This window comes from Callorhinus ursinus, unplaced genomic scaffold (genome assembly GCF_003265705.2).
Source record: "Callorhinus ursinus isolate GAN/ISIS: 27379988/994484 unplaced genomic scaffold, GSC_fseal_2.0 scaffold32, whole genome shotgun sequence".
NCBI classification, from domain to species: Eukaryota; Metazoa; Chordata; class Mammalia; order Carnivora; family Otariidae; genus Callorhinus; species Callorhinus ursinus.
In genome coordinates, this window is record NW_027397094.1 from 7080400 (window position 1) to 7093477 (window position 13078).

At 37.0% G+C, this 13078-nt stretch overlaps 1 protein-coding gene across 5 annotated transcripts in view; it reads left to right on the forward strand.

Moving 5' to 3' along the window:
- Positions 1–13078, forward strand: part of PTEN (phosphatase and tensin homolog) — an 89567-nt gene that overhangs the window by 56299 nt on the left and 20190 nt on the right. For 2 of the 5 annotated variants that reach the window (XM_073878972.1, XM_073878970.1), the window contains 2 exons: positions 1175–1218; positions 3063–3301. In XM_073878972.1, coding sequence (XP_073735073.1) covers positions 1175–1218; positions 3063–3301 — 283 coding nt within the window. Of the gene's footprint in view, positions 1–1174; positions 1219–3062; positions 3302–5741; positions 6963–9553; positions 9868–9981; positions 10140–13078 lie in introns of those variants that run through there. The other 3 variants (XR_012374292.1, XM_073878971.1, XM_025850914.2) reach the window with 3 other exon arrangements.

Genomic DNA, 13078 nt, shown 5'->3' on the forward strand with positions numbered 1-13078 from the left:
TATTGAAACTCTTGGGACCAGTTGTGTTTCAGTGTTAAGAATTTTTCCCTTTGCAGAAAGGTAACATGGAAGCAAATACTTAACTAGTATTACATAACACCCCCTGGGGTCTGGAGCAGTCCCTACCTAGCATGAAGTGTTTGACTCTTCAAGTGTATTAGTTAAAGAGTGCATACAGTGTCATAAACTCAGATCAGATTCTGCCACAATTGAATTTGCCATAAGTTTAACAGGAAATGTTAAAATTTCATACTTCAGAATTGGAGATTCAGGGATTGTAGACCTTGATTTGTTTTAAAATGCCAAGTTTTTATTTTAAATATTTTTTTTTAAACTCATTTGGTTAGTAGCTGTAGTTACCATGATTCTGCTGACCACAAACCAAAGTATGGGATCCCTTTCGGAGCCTTATTAATGTTTATAAATATACTTATTAATCATGAGTAAACCAGTGCATGATGACAAATGTGTCACTAATATTAAAAAGACAAATTTTAGTATGCTCTAAGTCAACATTTTATTATTCTGTATTTTATTTATTACTCCTTCATTACTCTCAGACTTTAATTAAAACTCATAACCTGAGAGATTATTGAAAAAGATGACCTTTGGCTTCTCTAAAGAGAGAAAGGTCTAGCTTAAAAATTTTTTAGGAAGTGTTGTTTTTGAGTACATTAGCATCATTCACTTTTTTTTTTTTTACTTTTTCTTTGCCCTTATAATTTTACTATTTTAAAAATATATCTTTTTTGCATACTAGTTTGAGAAAACAATGTGTGCTCAACTCTGAGGTAAAGACAATGCTGTAACTCATTAGTTGTTTGTACATACTTGGTGAAATCAAACATACACTCCCTCAGCACACAGAGTGTCCGTACAGGAAATTTGAGGGTACACATGCAGCTGGGTGGGAGGTGGGAGCCTGAGCGGCATCAAGGTTTTGTGAGCAAGTGTGTAAGCTGTATGTGCATAACACCTAACATCAGTTTCCTTAATGGTAAAATGAGGATAATGACACTACCTACTTCATAGATTGTTAGGATTGAAAGAAATAGTTAATACAAAACAGCATGATGCCTGGTGCGGTATAAAAGTTCAGAAAATGTGTGTTACTATACTTTTTTTCGCCAGTGCAAAAGATAACTTTAGATCACATTTAAACTTTTTCTTTTAGGTGTGCTGAAAGACATTATGATACCGCCAAATTTAACTGCAGAGGTAGGTATTAACTGCCGAGTAATGTATTTTTGTTATATAACTTAAAACCAATAGACCAAATCTTACTGTCACAGCAGTAATTAATAATCTCAATTATTAAGTGAGGTAAATATTTATCTTAAAGATGGTCTTAGACATTTTGGAAAACAAATTTAATTTTGCTGGTGTGTTTTAGGAAACAATTATATAAACCTGCCAGTACTAGTAAGAACACTAGAGTAGATTATAAGAATTAGGAAAAATTTCTAGACTAACAGTAAAATAAAGAGAGGGTTATATCTACTGTTGGAGGCATTTGGTGTAACAGTAAGAGATTATAGGGAGAAAACAGAGCAACTTAGCTCTGTGGAGCCATGACCTAAAAGGGAGAGAAGGGTATGATGGACATGGGTAAGGAGGAGCCTGGTAGGTGAGCGCGGGAGCTGCTCTCAGTGAGGAGCCTGGTAGAGGAGCGTGGGAGCTGCTCTCAGTGAGTGCTCCTCTAGCGGTGGTGAATTCTTCTGAGGGCCCGCAGAAACCTTCCGTCTGTGTTGGTGGAACCCCTTGAGCCACGAGACACCTGGAGAGTGGAGAAGCGTGGCAGGTGCTACCGTGATAGAAAGAGAAGGTGGATGCCATGAGCTATATACTAATATGTTTGCCGTGGATTCCTTCTGAAAAATCTAGAACGGACATTCAGACAGCCTGTTTGAGAATTCAGAGGCACTAATGGCTGAGAGCCAATACAGACTCACTGAGAATTTTTCCTTTTTCGTGAATTTAGCCTACTGCTTACTAGGCAAAGTGTGTTTTAGTCACGGTTTATCTAGCTTTAAATAGACGTTTCACAGAGTTTCCTGGATGTTTTTATGTGCCACTGGGGAGATGAAGATGGAATGCTGAGGCCCAGGTGAAAGCTGTCCCAGCGACTCCCTGTAACGGCAGTCGTTATCTCCCGGGACGACTCACCCAACACTGAACCTTGTTCCACGTTATTAATGAGTTGATTGAAGATAGAAGGAATATTTCTCACGTATTTAGATGACACACAGGATAATTATATACATTTGCTGTCAGTCAGGATTTTTAAGGATTTTAATGGAATGGAACCAAGGCAGGGACCAGTAAGAAAAAAATTTAATAGTGATACAGTTAAACTCCTATTTCTAGGCAAGTTTAAAAAAAAAAAACCCTCAACTCTGACTATAGGGAACAGTGAAATTTTGGGTTTTTATAAACCATGTGAAAAGACGTGACATTAGATACACTTTACTACAACTGTATACATTTTTATAAGTAGTTTTTTCAGTGTCTTTTGTAAATGCCTTTAAAATCAACACTAACATTTGCAAGACCATCTTCAAATAACATGCTTAATTAGCATTTTTATTTTATGAAGTGTAAAAATCAGTCCTTTCCATTATGGATTTACTGGTAATTTATACCTTCTCTGGAATACATGTTTTGTGGTGATGTAATACTATAAATATTATGACTTCTTTTGTCAGAAAATGCACTGAGAGCCTTGCCAGGAAACCTACCTACGTGACATTTCATTTTGAGTTTGCCTCTCCCTCTGATATGTTGACTTGTGCTACCTCTCCATAGCCAAGTTTCCTCTTTCATTAAGTGGAGAAAATAATTCTCGGCCTCTCTGTCTAGTGGGTAGGTTTAAGAATTAATGAGAGACTATTTTGTATTCAAAAATTGGAAAATTATCAGGCAGCAAATTATTTTTCTCTGGAGTCTGGTTTTTCTTTTAAACACCTGTTAAGCTTATATGCAACATTTCTCAAGTTAACTTACTTTAATAAACAATTCAGGAAAGACTTTTTTCTAATTCTGAGGTTATCCTTTTACCACAGTTGCACAGTATCCTTTTGAAGACCATAATCCACCACAGCTAGAACTTATCAAACCCTTTTGTGAAGATCTTGACCAATGGCTAAGTGAAGATGACAATCATGTTGCAGCAATTCACTGTAAAGCTGGAAAGGGACGAACTGGTGTAATGATTTGTGCATATTTATTACATCGGGGCAAATTTTTAAAGGCACAAGAGGCCCTAGATTTCTATGGGGAAGTAAGGACCAGAGACAAAAAGGTAAGTTATATTTGATGTTTTTTTCTTTCTTTTTCCTCGATCTGAGCATTTATTGGAAAACAGGTTTTTAAAAAGATGGTTGGTAACCCTTATTTCTTTATTCCGAACATTTAAATCAGTTACTACCTTAACTGTCATATGAGCAAATGACTGATTCTTTCAATTTTTTTGTTCATGCTAGCATTTTCATATCATGCTAGTAAATCTTACCCATTAACTGTATGGCATACTTGCTCTCATAAAATCCTGACAGCATTTAAAGAAGCAGTACTTTAAACAAAAATAAGCTTGATCTTTCTGAACCTTGCCTGAGAATAAGATGTCTTTGGATGATAACTTGGATGCCATTTCCTAGTAAAGTATGATCTTTACTTTTATAAGGATATGAAAATTATTCTTTGATATGAATATTCATGAATGTAGTTATAATTAAGATTAGTCAAAGAGTCTTATCTTATTCAGAAGACTAATAAAGACTGTTGAAAATCAGTGACAAACTTAATCTGTTAGTATGTTTGAGGGGAGAATGTAAACTCTTGGGAGAACTTTCACAGTAATTTCTAAGGGATTCGTTTCTTTGGATGGTAAGTGTGACAAAATAGGTTTATATATCTTACAAAGAGATTTTTGTACATTTCTCTGTCTCTGAGAAGGAAAAACCCAAACCACTCCAGATAGAGGGAGAAACTCACCTAGAGAAAGAACTCTGTTGAGGGAGACATCACAACTTTATGCAAAAAATTTATTCTAGTTTTAATAATGTTTACAATCAGGAAGGTTCTCTTCCAGTTTAAGTTGCTTGCCTGCCTGCCTTTAATTTTTTTTTTTTTTTTTTTTTTTTTAAAGTAGGCTCCATGCCCAGCGTGGAGCCCAATGTGGGGCTTGAACTGGACTCTGAGATCAAGGAGTCGGATGCTTAACTGACTGAGCCACCCAGGTGCCCCTAAGCTAATTTCTTTTTAACAACTTCAAAACAGAAACATGATCATTTCCACCATTTTAGCTGGTGGTTGTATTGATTCCTGGCTCCTTTTCTCCTTCCTCATTTCTTGTTTTATCTATCTTTGTGATTTTTTAAAATTACATCTAAGGATGCCAAAGTGCTGTGTATTGGTGATAGTTTATAAAACGGAATCTTATATTAGTGCTTGATTTTAGTGAATATTGATTATAATAGATTGCCTTACATTTCTTTATATTGTGTACACCCTGAGATGATAGTAGTGGAGTGAATTCTAGAGGGCCTGAGATGTTTACTTTGGTTCATTTTTTCATCGTCTAGAGGGAAACAGTTGGTTTTACTGATTAAAAATATAGAAGGTAATTGTTCTACACTGAAGTGAATAAGTACAGGGCAGCACAGGGGAAAGAGAATGGGAAGAAAACCATAAACGGGTCAAGTAAAAGTACAGTAGCTGAAGCAGTGGTAGAAGTTTAGAGCAAGCAGGGTTGATGAGCAGTAGACATTGTAGTGGGAAAGAGATCAAGTAAAAAGAATTTCAAATAAAAATAGAGAAGCTGTGTAATGTGGAGCCAGAACACTAGATTTAAGCTCTTGGCTCTTAAAATGTTTATGTTACATACTTTCTAAAAAATATGATGAAAGCTATAGTCTCCCACTAAAAATGTGCATGATATACATGAACATAAAATTTTGCTTGTAGTTTTTAATTACACTGAAATTTTTTTTAACGTGGAAAATAAAAGGAGTCTTCATAAGAATTATGTCCCTTTTTTAAATGGAAAAAATAGTGGCCACTGTTTTCTTTTCTCAGAGGACAATGAATAAATCTAAATGGTTACAAATTAATCAAAATTAAGCTTTAGTTCTGCCCAATAGTAAGTTTTAATGAAAGGGCTGCTAGTATTTAAATTTCAAGTAATACATTAAAACTATGCCATCGTCTTTGACTTGACAACTTTTATGTCATCTTTGATATCCAATCAATTTTGACTGTTTTTGGTGAAAACAAGTGCTTAAAATGCTATTTCACGAAAGAATGAAAGAGCAAATGGAATCTCTAAATTCTTTTGTCAGGTGAAAGTAGGCTTGTGTCAAAAAATAGGAATTCTCTAAGATTTTTCAGAAAAATTCATGTTGCATCATTTTCTTTGCTGTTGGTTAATGAGATCATTTTTGGCCAAATCCTGGCATAACACTATGTTAGGAAGGAAAAGATTAGAACTTCACATTTTAGTTTTAAGGTTGAAACCTAAACTGTGCAAACGAGTTTGTATTTTATCCAGTCAACGGCAGTTAAAATCCTGGCTGTAGAATTTGCCTTCTGAAAACAGTGAACTTATGTGTAGCAAAGCATTTCATAATTGCTCCCACTTCTTGACAAGACCTCTTGAGAAGCCCTTGATTGAAAGTCTTGGCTTTCCTGAATTTGGCAATTTTCATAACAGTAGATTTTTCATGACAAATCCTCTTGTACAGGCTGTGATTCGAGGCTTGGCACTCCTGGAGCAGAATACCTCCACAACAATAGATAAGATTTCTCTCAGGATGGAAGACAGAGCCGTGCACCCCGGTGCACAGTGATGAACAAAGCAGTGAGTCACAGTGACGTGCAGAGCTTTGTCTTAACCAAAGCAACAAAACCAGATGTTTTGCCAGGCATTAAGGTGTACTATCTGTCTACAAAATATTGAGATTTCTTCAGGAGAAGGTTTTTTGGGGGCATTTTGAAAATGTTAATGTTCCCTGAAGTTTCCAAAGAGGACTCCAAAATAAGTATTATTCTTTGATTGTGTTACCATGCGCGTATTTGATGAAAACTAGTAGCAGGCTAAACTGAGAAGTCGTCATCATATACTGAAGGGAAGTGGTATTTCCAGTCCTCTCGTGACCTTCATAGTTTCAGAAAAAGAGGTCGGTTTTTCTGGAATGGACAGAATTATTTGCTAGAGATACTGCAACAGTCTTAACTTTTCTGTTGCAAGCTACAAACACATTTGGCCTTTCTAAAGTATTTGCCTTCACCACATTAAACTGCAACTTTTTTGTTTGTTTGGCATTACAACCAACAGATCGTAGAGTGCTTTACTCAGGATTTTGAGTTGGGGTTAATTACAGGTTTTCGTAGTACTCTGACCTTTCCTGACTAAGCTGTACTCTCACACATGCTCTCTTTCCCTCTCTTATACACACTCACCCACACACATATCCACCCTGTGTGATGTAGGTGCTTCTTCAGGAGAGTTGGCTAAATGCTTCTGATAGTGAGTACCAGCCATGTAAGAAGCACTTGGGATAGCAAGGGAAGCAAGGGCAAAAATGAACTATTGGGATTTCATCAAGATAAAAAGCTTTTGCACAGCAAAGGAAACAGTCCGCAAAACCAAAAGACAACCGACAGAATGGGAGAAAATATTTGCAAATGACATATCAGATAAAGGGCTAGTATCCAAAATCTATAAAGAACTTATCAAACTCAACACCCGAAGAGTAAGTAATCCAATCCAGAAATGGGCAGAAGACATGAACAGACATTTTTCCAAAGGAGACATCCAAATGGCCAACAGACACATGAAAAAGTGCTCAGCATCGCTCAGCATCAGGGAAATCCAAATCAAAACCTCAATGAGATACCACCTCACACCAGTCAGAATGGCTAAAATTAACAAGTCAGGAAACGACAGATGCTGGCGGGGATGCAGAGAAAGGGGGGAGCCCTCCTACACTGTTGGTGGGAATGCAAGCTGGTGCAGCCACTCTGGAAAACAGTATGGGGAGGTTCCTCAAAAACTTGAACATAGAGCTACCCTACAACCTAGCAATTGCACTACTGGGTATTTACCCTAAAGATACAAATGTAGTGATCCGAAGGGGTACGTGCACCCCGATGTTTATAGCAGCAATGTCCACAATAGCCAAACTGTGGAAAGAGCCAAGATGTCCATCGACAGATGAATGGATAAAGAAGATGTGATACACACACACACACACACACACACACACACACACACACACACCCACAATGGAATATTATAGAGCCATCAAAAAACTGAAATCTTGCCATTTGCAGTGACGTGGATGGAACTAGAGGGTATTATGCTAAGCGAAATAAGTCAGAGAAAGATGTGTCATATGACCTCACTGATATGAGGAATTCTTAATCTCAGGAAACAAACTGGGGGTTACTGGAGTGGTTGGGGGTGGGAGGGATGGGGTGGCTGGGTGATAGACATTGGGGAGGGTATGTGCTATGGTCAGTGCTGTGAATTGTGTAAGACTGATGAATCACAGACCTGTACCTCTGAAACAATACATTATATGTTTAAAAAAAAAGAAGTAGGAAGGGAAAAATGAAGGGGGGCAAATCGGAGGGGGGGACGAACCATGAGAGACGATGGACTCTGAGAAACACACTGAGGGTTCTAGAGGGGAGGGGGGTAGGGGCATGGGTTAGCCTGGTGATGGGTATTAAAGAGGGCACGTTCTGCGTGGAGCACTGGGTGTTATGCACAAACAATGAATCATGGAACACTACATCAAAAACTAATGATGTAATGAATGGTGACTAACATAACATAATAAAATTAAAAAAAAAAGCACTTGGGATAGTCCTTCACATCATTTTCAGGGATACAAGTAAAACTCAAGGATGCTTAAACAGTTTAATTTATATCCAAGAGAAGTCTTCATAATGAAAAAATGAAGACATTTTAATTTGTCATGGGGAAGATACTGTATTCCTCAGAATCTGAAAATATTGTCAGATCTGTTTCTCTGTAAACGTGAAGAGAGATTTGGTAAACTGGCAAGGCCCATGGGATATTGTTGTGGAATAGGGGCCAGAGTGAAAAGATAGCAAGAAGTGTTTATGAAAATAAATGCAGTATACTGTAGAATGTGAGAGTCCCTACGTCATCAGCAGAAATGCTCCAGGCGCACCTGCTCTCTCTTCTTCCTCTTACAGGTTTGAATCTCCCCCAAGTGGAAGGTAACAAGCTAATAGAGGATGGAGTTCTGTGTGTACTGTTATGTTTAGCTGTTACATTATATCAAGATTCAGAGTTAAGTAATTTAGCCAAAATTGATCACTTTTAGCATCTTGGAGTCAAAATAAATCATTGAGATTTGTTGTGCTTAGTTCATGATTAATTAATATACCCAGACCATTTTTGGATGAATTATTCACAGCTGTAGTCACACACAGTATCCTAATGTGCTCCTACCTTCACTTCTGTGTATATTTAAAAAGGCAAAAAGAAATTTACGAGCAGATGCTGTTGATGAAGCTGTATTTTACTAATGGTTCCATTTGCATTTTTGCATGTTGAAACAATGGTAGAAAGCTAGATTAAAGGGATAAAGATTATGGGCATAAGATTATGAACCTTTTTTGGCAGGAATTTTTCTTACTTTAAAAATGATAAAACGGAGGCCCAGAAAGGTGAAGTGCTTTGATTCAGATTATTCAAACAGTTAATGATAGCATTCAGAGTAAAACTTGAGTCCTCTGAACATGTTGAACTTTTTTATTTACTATCCTGGAACTGCAAAAGAACTTTGAGGCTGTTCAGAATTAATCTCTGTACAGGGACAAGCTCTTCTGAAATGGGCCTGTTTTGACAAGGCTCCTCAGTTTATACCCTTTTGTACTGATGCTCAGGCATTTAGTGGCCCCTGACTTAAGTACAATAAAGGCAGGTTGAAGTTGTTAGTCTTATAAATATAATGCTGAAGGCTTCCTTTAAGTCTTTGAAATTTAATTGTCTAACAGTTTTCAAATATAGCACATGTTTACCTAATGGTTAGGGTGCTAGCGAAATAATGTATTTTTAACCTTCAGTAAGTATAATTTCATCATGAGAAATGAGCTAAGCTGAACATGGTAAAAGCTGTTGTTATACAACTATGGAATTCTTCCAGGGAAGTAAGTATCTTATAGTAAATATAATTGATTATCCAAAGTAGTTTTATTCTTGAAACACCTGCTAAAAATTTATCCTCTTGCTACTATTTCCTTTTAGGTTGAATCTATAGATTTGCATTTGAATCTGTAGATTTGCGTTATAACTGTGAACCATTATTACAGGAGATACATATATTTTATCACTTTTTCAGTTTATATAACATTAATTTTATTAAAACTGTCTTTAATGTGACTTTGCTTGTATCCTTAATTTCAGTTGTAGGGAAACATTAAGAAGAAAGTTGTGTTCTGGTGACATTTCTATGGGAGGATATTGTTTCTTCTCCTTCTCTTTCTCCTTTTCCCTCCCCCCCCCCCCCCCCTGCTCCCCCCCCCCTTTGTTTTGAAGAAAGAAGAGCCAGTTCTCATGTTTTAGTGAAGAATTTGTGGACTTGGCAGGGACTCTCCTCCAAAATAATCTGGTGCAGTCTGCCATTCCCTCAGCAGAGGTGCAAATTAGATGGCAGAGTGGTGAGTGCCTGCTGACCAAACCGTGTGCTGTTGTGTTAGTGATGCCCAGATAATACCTGAGGCTTTGAGGGCTGCAGAGAAGTCAGAGGACAACTGATACCTCCTCTACAGAAGCATGTTTCTGAGAGCAGAATAACTGCTAGAGGGAAGGAAGAGTCCTTCTTATATTCGGTAATTTAGAAGGCAACTCTGTTACACTTCCCTAGGAGTCATTCCTTTGCAGATTTGGTCCTTTTACTTCATGAGTGAAACAGGCTGTCAGCAGCTCCCTGTCCTGCCCCCCAGGAGAGCCTGGTGCAGCTGAACTCCTCCCAGGGCTGGTTCCTGTCTAGTCCTGTGCTTCAGGCTGTCCGCACTTAACACTTACGTGTCAGAATGGGAACGAACTCACAGCATTTATTGTAAACTATGAATAAAAGAGTTAAAGCATCCTACTAATGCTGGTAAGTATATATTTTGGAAAGATACCCCAAATTTCTGAATTCAGAGGCAAACTTTTGTTACATGACAAACTTACCCAGAATTTCTGCTGCTCCTCTCTCTTTTCCGTTGCCTTCCCCCTTCTAGAGTGGTGGCAGGTAAAGTAAGCATTAATCTTTATTTTCTTTGATTAAACTTTTAGGAAAAATACTTGACCTTTTGGTTTCTTTTTTGTTTTGCTTTCAAAGCAATTATTAGAGATAAAATTCATATATAGTATGATCTCTGTACATGGGTTCATTAGCTTATCTGTAATGAAGACTTGAATTTTCTAGAAATAATAAATATTAACTTTATTCTAAGTGATCCCAAGAAGAGGAGATTTTCTAGTTTCTCTGAGGAATGAATTTTTGTCCTAATCATATAGTCAGGTTACTTTTTTCTAGTTACTTTTTTCTAGTTACTTACTAAATTTCCCCATATGGTATCAATACAATGTTCTATTTTTTCTCCTCACTTAAACTGTAATTCTTCTCACTTTCAGTAAAAACAAAACAAAAAGAACTCCTTATATAACATTCTAATTTTTCTAACACATTAATTCTTCTGGGCTAAACTGTGTCCCTCTAATGCATGGTATTTACGCCTGTTAGACAATCTGTATATTCATAAAGTTATATATAAGGTTTTTATACCTTGAAGGACTTTAGTAATGATTTAGTTCAGACCTGTTCTAATATAAATGATAACATAAACCTATAAAGATCAGTCTGTCCTAGGTCATTGTCTGTGTAATGGCTCAAACCTGTCTCCTAACCTCAAATCTAGTATTTTTTCTACAGTACTGTGTTCGCCTGTCCAGATTATTCTTCTGCATTATTTTGATCCCCAGAGTAGAAATAGAAACTTAAAAAAGAAAAAAGTAGCTATATTATACTCTGTCTCAGTTTCCACTCACAGAAGCCCAACTCAAAAGAGCATAAATACAAGGAGACATTTATATTGGCTTATATAACCTTAAAACCTCTGGCTCGGACTTGGATGCTTAATAGGTGTCGGTGAGCTCTCTCTCAGCTCTCTCCTTTGCTCTGTATGTGCTTTCTCTTCAGGCAGTCTCCTTGCAAATAATAGCAAGGTGTATGACTCCTGGCAGCCCCAGGGTTACATCCTGGCTACTTTAGCAACTGCAGGAGGAAGAGAGCTACAGTTTGAGCAAACATTCCTAGATTAGGTTCTGATTTACCTGGATTAGGGCATGTACCCATCCCTGAACCAAACATTCTGGACGTATATCTGATACTGAAGAATAGAGCCCATCCCACCTCCGTAAAACCACAGAGGGAATGATAGCTTCCCACAGGGCAAAGGATGCTGTGTGGAGAGAACTGTGCCAGGTGTCCGCTTTGTATTATTCTGAAGGATTCTGTGATTCATGCAGCACTATTGTTGATACATTACTTACCATTAGTTTCATGGAACTGAAGCACTGTAATACTCTAAACTTTGGAGGTTCTTCATAGATGGGAAAAATAGTGCTCAAACAGGGTGTGACTTCTTTCATATGACCTTATTAGTTTGTGTGCTGTTAGTAAAACCCAGGACATCGGAGTATAAAGTTCTAGAATCAGAGTCACATTTAGGTTCAGGTCCTGGTTTTGAACAGGATAATTATGTGCCCTGGGACTGTTTTCTTATCCTTGAAATAGAGGTGATAGTATTGGTCTTAACAAAGTCGTGGTAGTATCGGGGATATATGTAAAATGTCTGGCACTTAGCTTAATATACAATAACTACTGCTATATGTCATCATGGTGATAATAACCATTCCTGAGAGCTATATTTCTCCCTTTGTTGAATTACTTTCCTGTAATAATCTTGTTGTGAACATTCTGAAACATAGATTTTCAAGATTCAAGCAAACATTATTATTTTAAAACATCGACATTATTTCTGAGTTTAGAAGTGCCAGTGGAAAGTTTACTGAAGTAGAAAATTACTTCTTTAACTGAGGAATTTAGATTGTGAATTCATCTTAGAGAAGATGATCTGAGTGAGGGTCCTGATGCACAGAATATGAGCAAAACCTTACATATCTTGTGTTGTGGTATCCAGGTGGAATTCTGGCCCGGACCTACTATGACAGTATCCTAGGTTTGAAAGATGTGTATAACCTAAACTTCTAAGTTTCTGTTTTTAAGAGATTAATCATATAGAAGAGACTTACATAAAACAACTCAGGTTAGAAAAGTAAGTGGTTCATTAAAGATACATTGGGAAAAGGCAGATGACAGGATATCATTATCAGAGTGCGTTTACAACAAAATGTATAAAACTAGATGAAGAATGTCATTTTATATTCACACAGGGTACACTCCACAACAAAGACTTAGCAGGTATGAACTCTTATGTGCTAAACATAACATCAAATACAGTAAGAAAAGCTGGAAGAAATGAAGAAAAAATTGACAGAAAAGCAGCAATAATAGGAATCTTTAATAATACTTGAAGATCAAGAAGGCACACAAAAAGAAATATAGATGGCTTGAGTAATATAATAAAAAATAGCCCATAAAATGTATCTTTTTTCTTTTCTTTTTTTGTCATCTGTAAAACAGTTACCAAGATTGATAATTCATTAGGCCAACTACAAAGAAAATCTCTCCAAGTAGAAATATATAAACCCCATTCCTTGGGGTTTGATTATAAATCAATCATTCCTTGATTTATAATTCAGTATAGCTAGAGAGTTTTTAAATACATAATTTTGGCTTTTTGTCTATTTTTTTAAAGATTTATTGATTTGAGAGAGAGAGAGAGAGAGAGAGAGTGTGTGTGTGTGTGTGTGTGTGTGTGTGTGTGCGCGCGCGCGCGCAAGTGGAAGGGGAGCAGAGGGAGAGGGAGAGAGACTCTCAAGCAGATTCCACACTGAGGCTGGAGTCCGATGCAGGTCTCAATCTCATGA